This window comes from Anas acuta, chromosome 12 (assembly GCF_963932015.1).
Source record: "Anas acuta chromosome 12, bAnaAcu1.1, whole genome shotgun sequence".
Taxonomy (NCBI): domain Eukaryota; kingdom Metazoa; phylum Chordata; class Aves; order Anseriformes; family Anatidae; genus Anas; species Anas acuta.
This window is the reverse complement of record NC_088990.1, coordinates 8,921,993-8,941,626: the sequence shown is the minus strand read 5'-3', so window position 1 is coordinate 8,941,626 and position 19,634 is coordinate 8,921,993. Positions and strand designations below refer to the sequence as shown.

General features: G+C 43.0%; 1 protein-coding gene across 1 annotated transcript in view; it reads right to left on the bottom strand.

Annotated features, from left to right (window-relative positions):
• Positions 1–16,955, bottom strand: part of ABHD17C (abhydrolase domain containing 17C, depalmitoylase) — a 33,401-nt gene extending 16,446 nt beyond the window's left edge. Inside the window, exon 1 of the mRNA XM_068696313.1 lies at positions 15,782–16,955. Within this exon, the coding sequence (XP_068552414.1) occupies positions 15,782–16,317 (536 nt within the window). The 5' untranslated portion in view covers positions 16,318–16,955. The remainder of the gene's footprint in view (positions 1–15,781) is intronic.
• Between the last annotated feature and the right edge of the window lie 2,679 nt (positions 16,956–19,634).

Below are 19,634 nucleotides of genomic sequence, written 5' to 3'. Positions count from 1 at the left end.
AGGAATAATTGCTGAAGCACGCAATCCAGAAGAGCCAAGACAAAAAAAAAAAAAAACACGAAACACAAAGGCACCGGTTTGCTTTGAACGTGCCAGGCTGTCGTTTCTGAAATACAGTTATTATTGTACAGGAATATAAGCTGAGCATCCTGTCCTCATGCAGGGTCACGTACAGATTCCTTCCCAAAACATATCCCTGTTATACATCTGTCTTAATTGGGAAGAAACAAACAAAAATAAAAAAAATTCCATCCTCTCTACCAATCAGCACACAGCTAATAAAGTACAATTAAAAACTGAACCAGTTAATGCTGATGGCAAAAACAAACTTTGCAGCAACACTGATTTAACTGATCCCTCTTCATCAGGTATATCCATCTCAAGGAGACAAGACTGACCTTACATCGTAATCAAACTGCAAAGCTCACTTAAATCTTCATGCTTCTAGGTTTGCATAGCTGATCAGCTACACACACAATGACTTAATGAAAAAAGCATCCCCTACGTAAGGATCTTAAAACAGAAGTGTACGCAAACTCTTGTGAAGGCAATTGCCTAGATGCTCCAGAACAATGAAATGGCTTTTCAAGCTGGAATTAATCCTTTGGAGATTAAAATTAGGAAGGCTAAATAGGAAAAAAAATAAAAGCAGATCACTCAAAAACTGATTTCTATAGCATAGGGTCCTAGAACTACATCCGTAGCTAGTCCTACCACTGAATTAAAATTAAACTAAATAGCTTTTTCTTGTGCCTTTTTTTGTTTTTAACTCTTGCATTCTCTCATAATTATTTATTATATCTACATTTCAGACTAATGGGTATTTCATCTATAGGTTTTAGAAAGAGTCTTACGCTTTCAGGTGATAAAAGCAGAAGATCAACCCCATTAAATGACTAGCTTTGCTACAGTTAATTGATATAACTTACAAGCCACTAAACACATGGCATTGATACAGTATTTTCCTTAAGTCACTCAGACATCTGTAATTATATCCAGAAAACAAGCTGACAAAAAAAGATTCAACCATTATCTCCATAATGCTGACAGAAGAGAACAAAGAAGTCGAACAGCCTCAGCAAACTGCAGGTACTTGTATCTGAAATCCTATTAGAGCAGACAAAGTTAAAGCCATTTTCACACTGTTCTTCAAAGATCCCTGGAAATCTGAATGCAGTCTCTCCCGCAGAGCCCCAAAGCCAAAGTCCCAAGAGGATTACACGGGAGCTGGGATGGATGAGGACTTGCAAGTACGTGAGCAGACAATCTGCATGCATTGTTTCTGCCTATTCCAAAGCATTGTTTTAGTTCTGGTAGCGACTTAAGAGTCCCTGGCAGAAAGGTGAGGAGAGGGCAGGAAGGGAGAACAGAGGATGAGGACAGCAGAGAGGTCCTGCTACAACAAAATATCCGTACCTATGCACTGGCCCAAGATTCCTAAAGAGAACTGACTGTAAATGGACGCATCTGTCCCTGCTAAATGAATATTTTATTGACAAGCATTATATGAAGATGACTCAGCTGGCAGCAGCATTTCTCCTTCCCTTGCATACTTGTATTAATATGCTTGTGCACTGTAGAAGAGCAAGCAAAGTTATTAAATAAGACTAGATTTCTCTCAAAGATATGCAATATCTCATGAACGTTTAAGGGCTCAATGCAGAAGCTAAGTGAAGTGTCACAGGCCATTTTTCCAGGAGAAAACACATCCTGCTTGGATAGCACTCTTAATTCTATGGAAATATTTCATGTTTCTTTGAATTATTCTGAAACCAATCCCATAGATTTAAAGAGGAAAAGCAATGCTTCCTTTTGATCTGAAAATCTAAACATTCAGCACTTCCTCTGCACTGACACGTCTTGCGAATCACAAACAGGAAGAAATCCTGCTTGGATAAATGACACTGTAACCTCTATTCTTCCCCACCCCCAGCCAAGAGCAGAAAGCAGATCAGTTCTGTATGTGCTGCAGACACTGAGCTGTACTACAGTGTGAATTTGGATGTGCCTAGGCACTTGATTTCAAAGTGGAGAATATTCACAGCCTCACAGCAAAACACCACTCCCCTGCCTTCTCTCTGTTACCCATTCTCAGACACATTTATTAAATATTCCAATAACTAACGAGAGTGCTAACTGCCAAATGGAAGAAGACAGTCATTTCATGAAACCAATCCATTACAAGAAAGTATTTTTCCAATATCTTTTAAGAAACAAGAAGATCTCAGTGTTCCTTGTTTCTCACCATTTTTGGCACTCCATTTTTGAAGTAAGGCATCAGTTCATTTCTACTTTTTTGCTGTGGGGTTCAAAATCTCATCTCAGGGCAGCCTATACAGACTTATTCCAATGGAAAAAGCACTAAGGAGTTTAAAAAAAGGATACTAACAGAAGCTTAGGAAGTGCCTTTATACGTAAATGGATCTCAAGCACTCATTTTATGTTGATGATAAAGATCTATGTTCTTATACTACAAAAAACCTCCTTCTGGTATCAGCTACGGGTAGCTTCTTAACTAATCTTCAAGAGGAAGTGTATTAATAGATACAGGGGTGGGAAGAAAAAAACAGTGAGGGCCTCCTGTAGTTTACATTAAAGTACTATATAAATGGACAGCTGCAAATGGTTCCAAAGCATCCTCAAGTTCTTCCACTGTCATTACTTGAAGACAGGCTCACTTGACTCTACCAGGCTTAAAGACCTGCTGCTCCTCAGAATCCATACATTTTTCAAGCAGCATTTAGACTTGTATGATTTTACATTTATTTTTCTTCTTGTGCACGTTCCTTTAATGAACTTTTAGCGCATACAATGTTCAGACCCTGGTAACAATCAATATAAAGCTAAGATGATTAAAAAAATATACAGCAATCACCAGGATTAACAGCACCAGATGTTCCAAAACAGCAGATCGCAGATAACTAGGTTCAGAGCTTAAAATCAAATTTCCTAGCCAAAGCCTTTATCATCACAGACCCAGGGGCTAAATCCCTCCTCCCTGTTTGTCCAGGAGCCATTGCTTGGAATTTTGAATGATTTAGCATGGATTCTGCATTCCTTCTGTGTGTTTGGTTGAAGTGGTCATGAAATCGGTGTTGTGCTCTCCAGGAACTTAACAACAGAGCACAGACTCAGCAATTTATTACACAAACGGATGTCTGCATTTAATTACATGCAAAACATTAAAATAGGTAAAATGCAGTGATGTGTAAAGTAACTAATATTAATCTAAGAAACGGGATCAGCACTTCTAGAGATTTAGGAAGGTACTCATTTCTTCACAAATTTCCTGAACTTGCATCAGAAAACTTAGCCTTGGAACTAGGTCACAAACACTTGTTCAGTTTAAGCAGCTCTCATTTGGCATCAACTGAGCTTCTACGGAGTAAAAGGCATTTTGACCAAGTTGTGCAGATCAAGATGCTTTTATGATATTCACACAGCATGGCTGGGTATTTTGTTTTCTGCCAGCATTCTCTCTAGTTAACAGGACCAATTGTTTTTGTGCTCTGTCTGTGAAAGGTTTTTTCAAGGAGGAGGTTGACTAGCAAGAAAAGGACGCTTATCAGTTATCAGACAGCCACTCCACAAGCAGCAGAAGTACCTTGCAGTGGGATCAAGGACATCTGTTAATGCAATCACTTAAGTGCATTACTCCAGCTGATGCTAAAGGTAGATACTGACCTGCTGATGCATCTTAGGAAATAAAAATAAATAAATAAATGAAACATTAAAAAATAAAGAGGGAGAGAGAGGAGAAGTAGCTTCCTGGACTACGATGTTTTTCAGTGTCCTATTATTTGCCTCTGTATCTATGACGCCATTCTGGTAAACAAATCAGGTTCCCTGCTTAATTGTAGCACCACCTGAGAACAAGCGGGTATGCAGGAAGAAATGCCAGCAATTCCAGTAGGTGCCACACCAGCTGTTGCCAGGCATGGTTTATTGCTATGTCTTGCACTGTTGGAGTTTCTATTTTTGAAATAACAGATAATGTGTGTAATGTTTAGAAGAGTGGGTGTATTCACGTCTACTTTAGCCAAACACCCATTCGGTTAGTAATATTGTGTCTGTGTAGGTTTTCTGTAGTTCATCATTTCATGACACACACTTAGTTAGAAGCTGCTGCCGGGTTGCCCTCCCAGCACACACTTTGCATGTTTAGCTCTCCATGCAGTTACACTTTTCAAATGAATAGCACTTCCCTTTCTCCTAGCACCACAAAGATTTCAATGAGGAGGCAAAACTGAAATATTTCATGAAAATTTAAAAAGAATATTTAAAGACAAAGTTTGACCAGACTTATTCTTGACCAATTCTACAGTGGAAAGCAGAAAAGACAGTTCACATCAGAGTATTGCCCAGAAGCACTGGGAGCAGTGGAAGGCAGAGGAGGCTAACAAATGAGAAGCAATGCTTGCTACATCGAGTCCCTCCTCTCCCCTTCAAAATGACAGTAACAAAGCGAGCTGAGTTTAAACTAACATTGCTTCCATTTTTCCAAATTAACACTCACTTTGGATTAAAAAAAAAGAAATGCTGTGGATGTCCAACCAAAGAGACTAATGGTGTGTTTGGCACCAGCTTGCTCAGTCTCAATAGAATAAAAGGTTAGGAAAGAAATCAGTAGACCAAGGACACTTTGCAACCCTCTCACTCTGAACAAAACTGGGTCAATATCAAGAATTTACGACAATCTTATCTTTTACGCCAAAATTCAGACAAGTTACATTCAAGTACAATCTGTTCTTTGAACCTACTGGAATCTTTGTTCTTTGTTAAAGCAAATGCAAATTGAAGTGATTCCTTTATTTGAAAGGCAAATAAATTTGTGCCTGTATTACTTCAGAGATAATAGTTCATATGTAATCAGATTAGTTTTTAGCACAAATTTTATAAAACAGGATATAGAACTAATTGTACTGGTTTTATGCACAGGAGGCTTTAGAAACAAATATAACATTACATAAAATTAGCAAGAGCTCAAGAGAGCATAGAGGGTTACTTCGTCAGAGAAACAAGCGTTTGGAAGCTGGCAGAGATTCAGAAGTCAAAACTTTTCAGCGATGCTAGTCAGGGTTTAGGTCAAACACCACCTATCTTAAACTGCTGTACTGACTTCTAAAAGGGTGCTTCTTGCATCAAAACCAGGTGCCTGTAACGTATGCTAAGCCAGTGTAATTATTAACCAGCCCGAGGCAAAGGTTACATGTTCATAAACTGGTATCTGTAAAAATAGTAAAACTGGTTGAAACGCCACCCCACCTCTTCCTACACCTTGGTGCTTTTACAGTCGGTTAAGCACTGAAGTGCTGCAATTTTCTGTAGCATTAAGACACATTCAAGCCATACTTCACTAGAAAAATATACCGACTTTTACAGTAGGGAACAACAACAACATAATACGAAGAAAATGTATACTACAACTCAACAGGTAAGCTTAGATCCATCCAAGACTTAGAGGTAGTAGAAGACAGACTGGCTCTTGAACAACTGCCTCAAGGTAGAGAACTGTCCAGGGAACACCTCCAAAATAAACATTATATTGAATTAGCTATTTCAATTAAAAAAAAAAAAAAACAACAACACACCCATCGGAACATACAAATACTTTTAAGAGAAATGAAGCTATGAAGAACTAACAGCATGTTGGAGAAGAGTTTTCTAAATTTGCCCCTGGAGGACATGCTTCAAAACCAAGACCATTTTCTTGAAAGATGCCACTTTCCCCAGGCTGTCATGCATTCATCCTGCATGAACTCATCACTTGTTGGGAAAGATGATACAGAGACGGGACATAGATTAAGATCTATACAAACAAGCCAGTCCAACATTTAGAAACGCAAGTTAACTACTAAAGAATTCCTTTGAATGCAGCTTGTTTTGTATACCACAAATGCAAAACGCTTAATAGAAGTTTATCCCCTTATTGTTGTTGGCTTTTACTTTGTTTTGCTTCTCGTAAGACTTGCAATTTATTGTACAGTGCAATAGTTGAGACAAATGAACCCCCCAACAGCAGACCTTCCCTTTTAATTTATTATAAATAATGCTTAAGATTCATGGAATAATGATTAAATAATCTGAACCTTATCTCAGCTTATCTTACACTGGAAAGAATATATAGCCATTTTTACTGCTTCGCTGATATTCAACACCATTTTTCAAGTTCTCAGAGAACATCCAAAGCAAAGCTTGACAAGCTTCACAAGTCAGCAGTGAAGAATGCCCAGAAAGATTTTATAATCTGAGCAAAGCCCTTTCTAAACAACCCTCTTGCTGAAAGAGAAACACTTCAGGCCATATAAAGCATGCTCTCCTGAGAAATGTGTTGAAGCCGGTCTCCAAAAATTCAGATTCCTTGGGTCCCATTATCCATGGCTTCATATCCACTAATTTCCTGTACATGCAAAGAAGTGGACATGCGATGTCATAAAGTTAGATTTAACTCTTCTAGCATACTGGGATCCTAAGAAGTTTTGCAGTGTCCTGTGCAAGAACAGATCTGAGAACTACCAGCTGACGCCATGAGCCCTGAGAAGGGTTCCTTACCAGGCACTGCTGTGCACAGCTCGTTTCAGCAGCACGCCTTGGCTGATAAACAAGGCTCGCAAGAGTCAAAGTTGTTAAATTAGCATTTTTATATGTAAGCAGGATTTTCAAAGAAGGCTCAACAACAGGACTTCCTAAAAGCAGACCCAAAACTGTGTAAGCCAATCATTAATTTCAAATTAACATTTAAAAACTCATTTTCATCTTGAAAGACGTGCCTAGAAATAATTTCAACAGACTGTACCAATAAATAATATTACTTTCAGACAAGCACAATGAAGTTTTTCTAAGAAACAGGCCACACAAAAGCCACAGATGCAACACTTTGGGGTTACATGAAGTTTAAATGTTTCCCTCTGCACTCTAAGGCAAACGTATTAAGTTAAAACCTCATCTTCCACATTGCCATCATTTTTCATCTACAAACCCACATGAAAATTTCCCTTTTTAAGGAAAAATGTTACACATTGATTTCATGATTGTAGGGGTTTTCCCATAGATATGCAAGCACTCATCAAGACACATGAGCCCAAGGGAGGGAAGGCGGGTGGGAACATTGCTGCTCAGCACAATGTTCTGCCTATGCACGATGTGGTTTCATGGTCAGCAAATCCAACCGCAATGCTTAATGCCAACACAGGAGAAGCTTTGGTCTGTAGAACTAACATGGTGGTTAAAAAAGATACGGAATAAAGGTACAGATATACATAATGCCTGTGTAACACTCATTATGCAGCTGGCCTAAATGTGCATCTTCCCGAGTTTGCAGGTAGCGTACCTTCATGCACAAGTATGCCACAATAACTAATTTTTCCTCAAACCAGACTTAGCAACATCTACGCATTCCTTATTCCAAAGTCCTTAAGCTGACAGCACGTATTATTCATCCCCTTCTACTAGAAGTCTTCTATTAAGAGCATCTTCAGCCCTCCGTGTTCAGACGGAGTTTCCTGGGTTTGCAACCACACACATCCATTGCTCACACAACAGGCAAGGCTGGGAAGAAAAACAAACAAACAGCTCCCACACAGCCCAACAAAACACTCAGTTTGACAGCAGGAGCGAAATTCAGCTTCATCATCAGATGTTGGGCTGAGCATGCAGGACTGGTATATGCCATTCCTCTAAAAATTGGCAAGCACAGCAGCAAGATGGAGTAGGAGCGACTGGGTCACCGAAATGGCTTATTCACAGGTTCCGGTCCCTGTTATCTCCTTTATCTGCTATCTGCAGATACAGAGGCAGAAGGTTTATCTGCCTATTTATTGTGTTTTAGCCCATAGCAAAACTGAGTTTAAGTTAGACAAAATAATTATTTCTTCTTCAGGTCAGTACAAGCAGTCAATATAGGCTCAAATTAACACAAAGAAACTATCAAGAGCTCAAAACCCATCAAGATGTGCCTTTCCTAGACTCAAGAAAACGCAAGCAGCCCCTCACCTTGCACACGGATAATGCCTTTAATTTCTCTTAAGTGCAGTGGTAACCGAAACGATCTCCTCAAGTTAATCAACAGAGAAAGAATTCTGCCCTTTTTAGGGGCTAATTGGCAAAGCAAACCTGGTATGTGCGGGAGCACGTTAGTTTCACCATATGCATTGCTTATTTTATGACTCATTTCAAATGCTTCCAATGCAGCCTTGTAATTGATTTATTTTTAAGAAGGAGGGCAGAAGGGAGTGTTAGTTATTCATTAAATTTATTACCAGCTTTAGGAAAAAAAAAAACAGCAATGTTACTTGTCCATTGAATTTATTAGTGCTACATAATTTGGAGGCTCTTGTCTTTAAAGCCAACACAGAATGCAACTGAGGAATTAATTTCCTATTTCCCTTAAAAAATATTTGGGACAGGGTTTAAAGGCAAAAGTTGCCACAACCACATTACTCTCTCCACCATGCAAATGTCATCTTAAAACCAAACAAGAAATTCAGACATATGCTATGCTATTTAAGCTCCACATGGCTAATTGCTTGGCATTTCCTTTATTCTAGTGTACTTCCACATGAGGAAGCAGCACAGAATCAAAAAATAGAAAACCAAAAAAAAACCACCTCACCTGTTTCCTTTATTCAGTATGGAAACACAAATATCCATTTGCTCCAGAAGTCAGTTTTCTCCACAAAACCAGTTGCTGGCAGATAACCCACTCCTGCAGTGTAAGATGTTTCTCCATCTATATCCCCAGGTATCTACAATCCTGGACAGCATTACTACTTATTTCCCCTTGTTCTTCTCACTCACAAACAGTGAGCCACTGAAAACTCAGGGAAACACTCCAAAGCAAAACTGTACCAAAGGACAAGCAAATATGGACAAGCAAAGGGTTGAATTTTGGAGGGATTGTTTTGAGGTTGTGAAGGAGCAGAGATTGATTTTGGCTTCAGAGCAAAATCCAGCTCATCCTCCCAGCAGGATCACACTGAACAAACCTACATGCTACCAGAACGTGCACAGCTCAAGCGGTCACCCTGTAACAGCCTCCAGCTCAGTCGTGAGAGGGAACACACTTCTCTGGCCAGAGTGAGAAGGGGAAAAGGCTTGTCCTCCTTTCTCAAAAGGCTTCAGGCAGCTGAGCAGGAATAAAAACAGACAAGAGTCTTATTATTTTAGCATGCAGGATTTAACAGCATGGCTCTCTAGAAACCCATGTTCCATGCTCTGATGATGCAGAGAACCAGGCCCTACAACCTCCATGTGGCAAGGTAAACTAACCTCGCCAGTTCCAGCGGCTGAATTTCAGGACTATCCACACTCAGGATGACAAATAGCATTACCCAAAGGTTCTTTGGCAGCTTAGTTTTCTTCCCAAATACACTGGTTGCAAAAGATTTTTCACTGTCAAGAATATATATATATATTTTTTAAATATGCTTTCTGATCTTACGGTCCCGACAGAAGTAGGAAAATATTTAACAACAGTACTTTCTTCTACTGCAGTGACTAATCTGTGTAATGTGACACGAAAGCTTGATAAATATTTTGAGTAACTTTGAACATCAGAGCACCTGTTTTTAAACAGTTGTCGGTATTTGTCCCTGGGACATCATCTGAATTCATCTCTGCTCATTACACAGACAACGACAGGGGACTATTTCGTGTGCTTCTATTTTTGAGACAAGTTGTGTGCAGTTTTTCTTGAAGTACTAACCACAGCGGGTAGAATACATTAAGCTTCACAAAACAGCCTCCTTAAAAAGCAGTAAGCACACATTAAATAATCCTTTGCAGACACCTTACCAATGTTATTAAAAAGCTGAAAGTGGGAAATAAGCTATTACAGCCAACAACAAAAAGTCCCGGATCTAAACCCATGGCTGGAATTATGAAACTCCAGAGAGCACACGTAGGCTACAGCTGGGTGGGAGAACAGCTCTATTATTATATATATTGTATTATGAAAATTATTAGCCTCAAACAACTGTAGTAAGAGGCAATACAAGGAAGTCTAGGTTAATATAATGTAGGGTGAAGGTCAATAGGCAAATTACCAGCTACCTAGGTGTGATTTCAAACTGCCTACCAGCTGATGCACCATGAATGAGGAAGCACGGTGGAACCCTGTTATTCCTGAGCTCAGCCAAGCATGGCCCTTGGCCATCTCAACAATGAACGTGGCTAATCTCACATCAAAACCTCTATGTTTTCACTAAAATACATCCATTTTATGAAAAAATATGCTGTTTATCTGCCTTCAGTGGTAGAAAGGCGATGCAAAGATCCCCTTGGAAAATTTATTGTGAAAATTTGAAGTAACAAAAGTTAATATATAACATCATTATTACATTTTTACAGCAGCAAATACACAGAGGGAATTTATTCTTAGTATAAAATATGTTGGGAAGGTGCAGAACATTTCACATGTCTCTTCATAATAAAGGATGACTTCTGTCCTCCCAATTCCACCAAATGTATGTATGACAAATTCTTCAATTACCTGCTTTTGGAAACACGGAGTGGAAAGTAAGGACTAAGGCTAGATCTTTAGGAGGGGCTTCAAGGGAGTACACAGAATGAAAATCTTTAGGTTGAACCCAAATGCCAAAAAATTCAATCCAGAGAAATCAAGCTTTGCACAGCACAGATGACTAAATGCTCTCTGTGGCATAGTGAACCTCTCCTATTTTAGGGCTTCACTTCTAACTACGCATTACAGTTCACTACCGCATGGCTCCAGGCCAAACGGAGAAAAAAAAATTTATAGCAAAAAATTGCTAGAAATTTGCATTAGGAACGAAACCACACACAAACTCTTGGAAGCTACCAATTAACTGCTGCAGCAGAAACGGCACGCACAGTATGACATCTTACCTCAAAAGACAGACTTGGATTTTTACAGCACAATACTTCTCTTAAACGTCTGCACGTTCAAACGGGGTTAAGAAATTATCAGTCTTTTAAAGTTCATATTACTGCTTAGAGGTTTATAAGCAGGAAGATGATGGCTTCCGTATAAGCTGAAAGTCACCTGAGAGGACAAGATGGATTTTTTTGTCTTTTTTTTTTTTCTATACTTACATTTTACAGTAACCTATTCCTTTACTAGACACCTAAAATACTAGTTCCTTTGGCTGCCAAAAATCTAAGCAATGGTAACACAACCACCCTAGCAGCACTCCCAGCACAGCCCTATTAAGGGATTTACAAGCATGGCACAGGAAGAGTCAGCAAGTTTCAGCCCCTCAGTTTAAGGAAGAACAGAACCTAGATCTTGTATAAACCACAAAAAGGACTCCGATATAAAATCATAAACTTCCTCCAGTCACACTTCAGTAGAAAGAGCCAATCCTTTCAGTGCAAGCCAGGCACCTGCTCGCATCGCCTTCTAGTTCAGGCTTCTTGGTAGGCTTGAGTGAAGGAACGCCTTGCTTCGGGATCAACACTGATCTTGAACACGTACTAAATGCCTGTCAAGATGTAAGCACCACCAACCTGATGTGAAAGCACTTCTCCAGGGCTATAAAAACCTTTCATGAAAAAATATCATCAACTAAATAGTAAAACACAGCAATACAGCACTAAAGAAACAAGGCTGTTGCAGAAAAAAAAAAATAAAGTAGAAAATAGCTATTTTAATAAATCAAGGCAAAAAATGAAACTATTATTCACCTAGACAGCTTCGGCCACTTCAGCAAATGGAGACTAACTACACTGACACAACCTCGGAAGATTAGTTATCGCTCCAGTGTAATCCCATTAGGTGTTTCCTAATTTTGCTTAAACGAAAGCTGTAACACTTTTCCACCAATTCCTGCAAAGGAAGCAGCAATAAGGAGGGACAGATAACCAGCACCGCAATAAAAATATCCATATAATGATAGTCGTTCATTTTTTAACATCAAATTTGAAGGAAAAGTTTTTGAAATAATTAAACATTATAAACTACCTGCCATTCATTTGTCAAAAGTCCTTGCTTTTCACAATTCAATTCCTTCCATCGTGGCAAAGTCAAATTTCTGTTGAAGCCTAATCAAAACCAGAAGTGAACCAATGCTCCTCTATGGACTGAAAGGCAAACTTAGTCGCACCTGTTCTGAGAATGAAATATTTAAATCTCTCAATAAAATCTATCAATTATGAAAAGCTAAAATGGAAATAGAAGCTATTAGAATAGTTTATACTGTGCACAACAAAAAACTATCAAGTGGTATGTTGTTAAACGCAACCAGAACAGCTTTTCTAACCAATTTATTAACTATTTTCTTTGCCTCCTCGCAGCCTCCAGAAGATGCACTACACTAACAGCTTCTCCCTGATACTCTAGCACAGAACTGGAGACTGTGCAGCAGCAGAGCCTTCTTTCATTTAATCAGGATTTTTAAGCCTTTCTCAAACCTTCCCCAAGTTTTTAGAGAACGTACAAACTGATTTTATTACAAATAGCATGCAACCAACAGGGCAGTCACAGCTTTGTGCTTGAGCACAGTACACAAACCCTGAGTGCGTATCCCATTTTAAACACCATACGTTGTCTTCATGTAAAAGTGTTAGAAAGTTCGGTCGTTCCATGTGAAATTCAGGAAGGTGGCAAGGGAAAAAAAGTCATTCTGTGCAAATGCTGTGCTATGCCAATCAGGTATTAGGGGGGGGTCAATCACACCCCAATAAAATCGACCACTTGAAACCCTCCAGGCCCTGCCAGAAAGCCGGATGAGGCAGCTTCCTTCCCTTCAAGGAGCGGAGCAGAAACACACCTGCCTGCCCAAATGTAGCACTCAAAAATGTCATCCAAAGCAATGAAGATTGAAGCTTTATTGAGAAACACTTAGGTAATAGATGGAAAGTTGCTGATCGAGAGGAAATACATGCAGACTACAAGTAGACATATAGACATTGGAAAGAACATCTACAAGAAAAAAACATTTCAAGGGGATAAATTTATAGGACAACGTCTTACCTAGGCTGAAAGACATTTAAGACTTAGCATTAAAACTTTGTAGTTAGTACTCATGTGACTAACAGTGAGGAAAGTTACTCTTTACAATGACTAAAAGAATGGCAAGTAGTTGATGTTGATTCCCCAAAGAGAGGTCGGTAATTGAAGTGAACATAAACCTCGATGATATTACTGTTCATCAGCTGTTTTACAATCATTTGTTATAGGTCTGATACCCAGCTGTGTATGTGATAGCAAGACCCTCATCTCAGTACCTTCAAAAATTGTCAAAATTTGCAGCTACAGGCAGTTCATCATCATTCCTGTAACTCAGCAGCAATCTGTTTTGTCCATGTGTAGTGTAAATTCTTGTCTTACTCAGCACAACATTCAAAACAAACTGATAAATTAATATTTGCTAAATAACAGTTGTACTTTGCAGGCACAACATAAAAAAAAAAAAGGGAATCCAACACCTCCAACATTCTACTGATTCCTTTCTGGTGCCAGGTGGAATGCCTGGTGGATTCAGAAGGGCGACAGCTTCGCACAAACCTCAGCAGAGACTAAATGCTCTCTGTGGCATAGTGAACCTCTCCTATTTTAAGGCTTCACTTCTAACTACGCGTTACAGTTCACTACCGCATGACTCCAGGCAAAATGCTAGAAATTTGCATTAGGAACGAAACCACACACAAACTCTTGGAAGCTACCAATTAACTGCTGCAGCAGAAACGGCACGCACAGTATGACATCTTACCTCAAAAGACAGACTTGGATTTTTACAGCACAATATTTCTCTTAAACGTCTGCACGTTCAAATGGGGTTAAGAAATTATCAGTCTTTTAAAGTTCATATTGCTGCTTAGAGGTTTACAAGCAGGAAGATGATGGCTTCCATATCAGCTGAAAGTCACCTGAGAGGACAAGACGGATTTTTTTGTCTTTTTTTTTTTCCCCCTACACTTACATTTTACAGTAACCTATTCCTTTACTGGACACCTAAAATACTAGTTCCTTTGGCTGCCAAAAATCTAAGCAATGGTAACACAACCACCCTAGCAGCACTCCCAGCACAGCCCTATTAAGGGATTTACAAGCATGGCACAGGAAGAGTCAGCAAATTTCAACCCCTCAGTTTAAGGAAGAACAGAACCTAGATCTTGTATAAACCACAAAAAGGACTCCGATATAAAATCATAAACCTCCTCCAGTCACACTTCAGTAGAAGGAGCCAATCCTTTCAGTGCAAGCCAGGCACCTGCTCGCATCGCCTTCTAGTTCAGGCTTCTTGGTAGGCTTGAGTGAAGGAACGCCTTGCTTCGGGATCAACACTGATCTTGAACACGTACTAAATGCCTGTCAAGATGTGAGCAGCACCAACCTGATGTGAAAGCACTTCTCCAGAGCTATAAAAACTTTTCATGAAAAAAATACCATCAACTAAATGGTGAAACGGAGAGAAAAACACAGCTACTAAGTGACGAGCATTAACTAGGCTCGGCTTATTCAAAGCAGTTTCCTCCCTTAAAGCTTATTTACATCAGCCACAAGCGGTATAGTGGCCTTTAGTTATTTATTCTGCATACAGCACATCAAAGTTATTTCTTTCAATTAAAACATTATTTATACTCAAGAAACATTTGTATTTATTTATTTTGAAGAGTCCTAGAATCCGGCTTAGCCACCATCCAGGCAAAAGACATTCTACGAAGGGTAACTTTCCCCCATGATCTTAGCCTGACTTGGGCAGACCAATGTCAGAAGCCATTTGGACTCCACAACTGACCGATCCTCAGATCCCTGAAAAGCCAATTATCTAAATTAGAAACAACTCCTGTCACTATTTTTGAAGCTGGCACGTATCCCCAAGACAGACATCAAATACTCAATTCTCATACACCAAGTTCACCTACACAGCCACAGGGACAAGAACAGGAAACATCCCTCGTTCTTTTCTCTTGCTCTACTGCAACATCTTAAGCTTTTTAAAGCTCCCTCTTTCACGACACAATGTCCTGCTTTAAGAACCACTTATACAACAACAGAAGTCACTTGTGGCTTCCGTGGCCAAAAGCAAGAGGCCCAGGGATGTCAGGCAGCCGCAGCCAGGAGCTCGGGGCAGCAGCTCTGCTCAGGATTTCCTGGAAGCCCTGGGCTCCGTGTTCCTACCAGCCATGCCACCTTGCCAGTCTTCTTGCTGCTCCATCCCTCTGGATGCCACCTCCTTCGGCATCTCCGCCTGGCAGAATCCCCAGCTCTACTTCCACCTGTCAACACTCTTCTCCTTCCACCTTGCTAACCCCCCCAATTTGATAACAGTTGTTTGGTTGCCAGAAGAGGAAGACGCGTGTCGCATGAGCTTGCATGAAACCCCAGACATGCCACAGAGTGCCAGCAGTTTCCTGGTAAGCACGAGCCTAGGTCATTGCCAAACTCAGTCAAAGCTTGACCTCAGCAGGGTTACCTCTAAGCGTTGTAAGTGGTGGGAAAGATTTATACCAACGCATATCTTGGACAAAAGGTTTTTTGTCCTGCAAGCTCAATCTGCAACCAGTTTGGTATCTCCTGCCCAAGACGGAGATTGGTAATGGTGAAGCAATGGCTAATGTATAATGTATAACATGGCTGACTAAATCCCTAAATCTAGAAAAAGCCTATGGATGAAGGTTGGTGCATCCTTTTGACAAATGAAGCAACCCAAGAACCTTGGAACATCTGCCGACCATCAAAGCAACTCAAAGCGTCTCCAGGCCCTTCCCCTCCACCTCTCAGCAGGTTAACCAGGCACACACCAGATTCCTTCGGACTAAGGAGAGACACAGAAAAACCTTGTCCCCAACACCCATTTACCTTGTCCTGAGGGCCTGCCAGGCTGCATCAATGTCTGCATACAGGTTTTTCTCGGAGGGCTTGCCGGTGCTCACCCCGTAGCCGGAGTAGTCGTAAGAGAAGACGTTGCAGTTGATGCGGGAGCCGAGGCCGATGTAGAAGCTGCACATCTGGCCCAGGTCCACGGCGTTACCGTGCGAGAAGAGCAGCGTGTACCGGCCGGTGGGGGCACAGCGTACGAACATGCAGCCCAGCCTGTTATCCCGGGCCGTGCGGGAGAAGAACACTTCCACGGCGTCCAGTTCCCGCTGCGAGTACTGCCAGTCCGCCCGCTCGCTCAGGTGCAAGCTGCAGGTGCCCGATCCCGTGGGGGTCCCTGCCCCACCAGAGGCCCCCCCGGCCTCCTGCTGCTGCTCGGGCTGCAGCACGGTGTAGGTGGGCTCCGGGGGCAGGAAGGCCAGCTTGGCAGCGATGCGGCTGGGGCACGGCGGGCAGCAGAAGAGCCAGCAGAGCTCGCCCAGAGAGAAACCGTTCATTCTGGGGCCTTGTTCTGGCATCAGAGACGCCGGAGGGAAGAAAAAAAAAATAAATAAAATAAAAAAAAAAAAAAAAGAAAACGCCACGGACCCGTGCGGGGCCCTGCCCCGGCCCAACCCGCACCTTCCTCCTGCGGCCCTCCCAGAAGGCAAACAGCCCAAAGGGGGGGAGGGGGGGGGAGCTCTTCGGGGCCGTAAAAGGCGCTTAAAAAAAAAATAAATAAAAAGCGCCCAAAACGTGAGCACAGCCGGCCCCTGAAAGAACAAAAATTGGAAAAATAAAATGAAAATTAAAAATAGCACTGAGGCACCCCGCGCACACAGCTTAACGCGGCGGCGGCCGCAGCCCCCCCCCCCAGACCGCCCCCCCTTCGGCGGCGGCGGCGGCGGAAAGGTCAACCCCGGCCTGGCCCAGCGGAGCGGCGGCCCCCGGAGGAGGACGAAGAGGAGGAGGAGGAGGAGGAGGAGGAGGAGGAAGGAGGCGGCCAGGCGGGGGCTCAGCCGCGCGTCGCCGCGCTCCTCAGGGCCATGCCGGCGGCGGCCATGTCCCGGCGCTGCTCCCCCGCCGCCCCCCTCACGGGCTCCGCAGCGCTTCCGGGTTACGGGCGCGGCGCGGGGCCGCCCGCAGGTGCCGGCGGGGCCGAGGCGGGGGCCGGGCCCTGCCCACGCGGCGCCGCCCCACGCGGCTCGCGGCCGCCCCCTAGGCCCTGACACCGCCTGGGGGGGGAAGGGGGGGGCCGGCAGGTGCGCGGCGAAGGGAGGGGCCGCGAGGGAGCGGCGGCCCCTAGGCGCGGCGGGCAGAGGGGGGAGCGGGGGGACTGGCCCTTTAAGGCGGCCCCGCGCCGCGGCAGGGGTCACGTGTAGAGGGAGCGCCCCCCCCCCTCCCCACCACCGCTCTGTCCCCCTCGCCGGCCGCCCCCCGCGCGCGCATGCGCGGAGGGCCGGGGGTAGCGGCTGAGGGGCGGAGGGGAGCGGGGGCCATTTCGCGGCGGGGCGCCCTGAGGGGCGGATGGGCGAGGGGACTCCTCAGGCGTCCCCGCTCCGTGTCGCCCTGAGGAAGGGGCACCTCGGTGTCTGGGCAGCCCCTGCCTCGAGTCTGTGTCCTAGAAAATTGGTCATGTCACGCAGGAACGCGAACGAGGCTGCCCCTCGGCTCGTAGCCTTCAGAGTGCTGCCGAGCGGGGCAAACGTCCCGGAGTGGAAAGGTTCAGGGGCCTCCTGTCTGGGTTAGATGCGGCCAAAGTTGGTCAAGAGTTTCAGGAGGGGCCACGCGGAGTTATTAAGACACACAGGCAACTGCCTAAGCCTGGTTTTGGTGGAAAATCAGGCAAATAACCCACATCCCAAACAACGCATTGAATAAATCACCAAAACATGCCGAATGACAAAACCCCACGTTGGTCAGGGAAAGGTGTTTCAACATACTGTCCTGGAGAACATGAGGTGCTGGATGAAAGACAAATGGACATACTCATGTTAATGCCCTGTTACTAGCAAGGGTTAGAAGTAAGCCCTTAATTAACCAGCACCACGTACTTGCTGAAGAAAAAAAAAAAACACACACACCATGAAAGAAAACAAACCACCCTGTAGGGCAGCATTAGCTGCCCGAGTGAAACTATAAGGAAAATGATACCCATGTAGCTGTACTTGGTGTGAAATTCATGTGTTCGTGTACATCCAACCGCTGTCCCGACTTAAATCCTGCCATGAGCACTCACATCTTGATGGTGCTCTCTTAACGTGGTATTTCCCTGATTTGGGAAATTTTTTCCCTTATTTCCCTGTTCCTCTGAGGAACAAAGTTTCAAAAACTCAACAGCAGCATTGAGCTGAGGTAATTCCATTAGCGACAAACCTGAGACTAAATTCTCTTCTGGTTCTAATGTTTGTCAAGTCTAAGAAAGTTATTTCAAAAAATGTATACAAAAGAGTCAATCATGCGCGGTGTTCGTTTGTCTTTGGAATGTTAAAGGCACGACCAACCCCCATCAACATCAATCTTTAGTTTTGCTGACAATGGGATTCTTAAAAAACAACTAACTTCAGTCAGCCATAATTGTGTCTGTGGTGCCTGCTAAGGTGACAGTTGTGTATCTCCAAACAGCCTGAAAGCGTGGCCTCTGGCACAGCCTGTTTCCTCCGGAGGACAGAGAACATTCATTTTTTTAACCCGTGTCCCAGGCACGTCTTGCTTGGGAGGGTGAGAAGCCCAGAGGTCTGGCTGTGTCCTGAAGCACATCCTACCTGCTGACGTTGTGAGCTGGGTTCTTCCACGTGGCAGAGACGGAGCCAACGTGCCCCGCATACAGAGCACTGGACATCTGACGAAATGCTGGCAGTGACTCCTCCTCAATAGTGTGATAGAACAATCTGGATGAAGAAAATACAGAATATATAAATGAGAAACCCTGCGAATGGCCTCAAACTCCACCTACACTGTTATGAGAGGCACCATTCATATTCTGCTGGGAGACTGCTACAGCCCTGAGAAAAACCTGGGTATGCCCTGAGAAGTAATTTAGCTGATGAGATCTGAGAAGAGCCTGTTTAGTGCCGCCGCTACGTGTCCCTCTCACTGCACACACACTGAAACCAAGATAAGAGCTGGAATTTGGGCATGTACCTACTGAAAGTAACATTTCTCAGAACCCTCACAAAGAGAGTGTGACTCGCCCGGAGCCAGACAGCAAAGGCTGTTATATCATAAGTAGATTGCTACTCCAAAGAGTAGACAATTAAAAGGACAGTGTTTCCCAGGCACCACCCTGGTCCTTCCTTCAATCATGTTTGTAACAGTAAGATTAAAATGTCCTTTTGGAATCCAAGGGGAAGTGTCAAGAAATTAGCTCCTTGAGTGAACTAAGCTGTGCAGACCTCATCAGTTATTAGAATTTCTTCAGTGTTCTCATCATATGCTCCCAAATCTGTCCATCTGTCATACAACAGAATAGTTCCTGCACTGTGAGTGCCTCCTTGAGAAAGCTAACATTTGCCAAAGTCTTGGAGGACAAAATGAAGAAAGGAGCAAGAGGGAGTGACTCAAAAGCAAATTGCGCTGGGTGAGAAGGATGGAGAAGTAAGAAAAAATCAGTTCCTGAATACTGAAGCCAACGTGGCAAGCTGAAAACACAGCACCAATGTTTGTAGCTCAAGAAAGTAAAGTAATCAGGACTTAAAATAAGCACTCATATAGTGTGTATTCTTCATCCTGAACTGGCAGGAGACCTGCAGTGCACAAGTGCTTAAAAGAGTGAAAATTAAGAGAATTTTTATCTATCCATTTGCATGGTGCTTCAGTGGCAGCCACATCTCAAACCTTCCAAGATCCCAGGTTG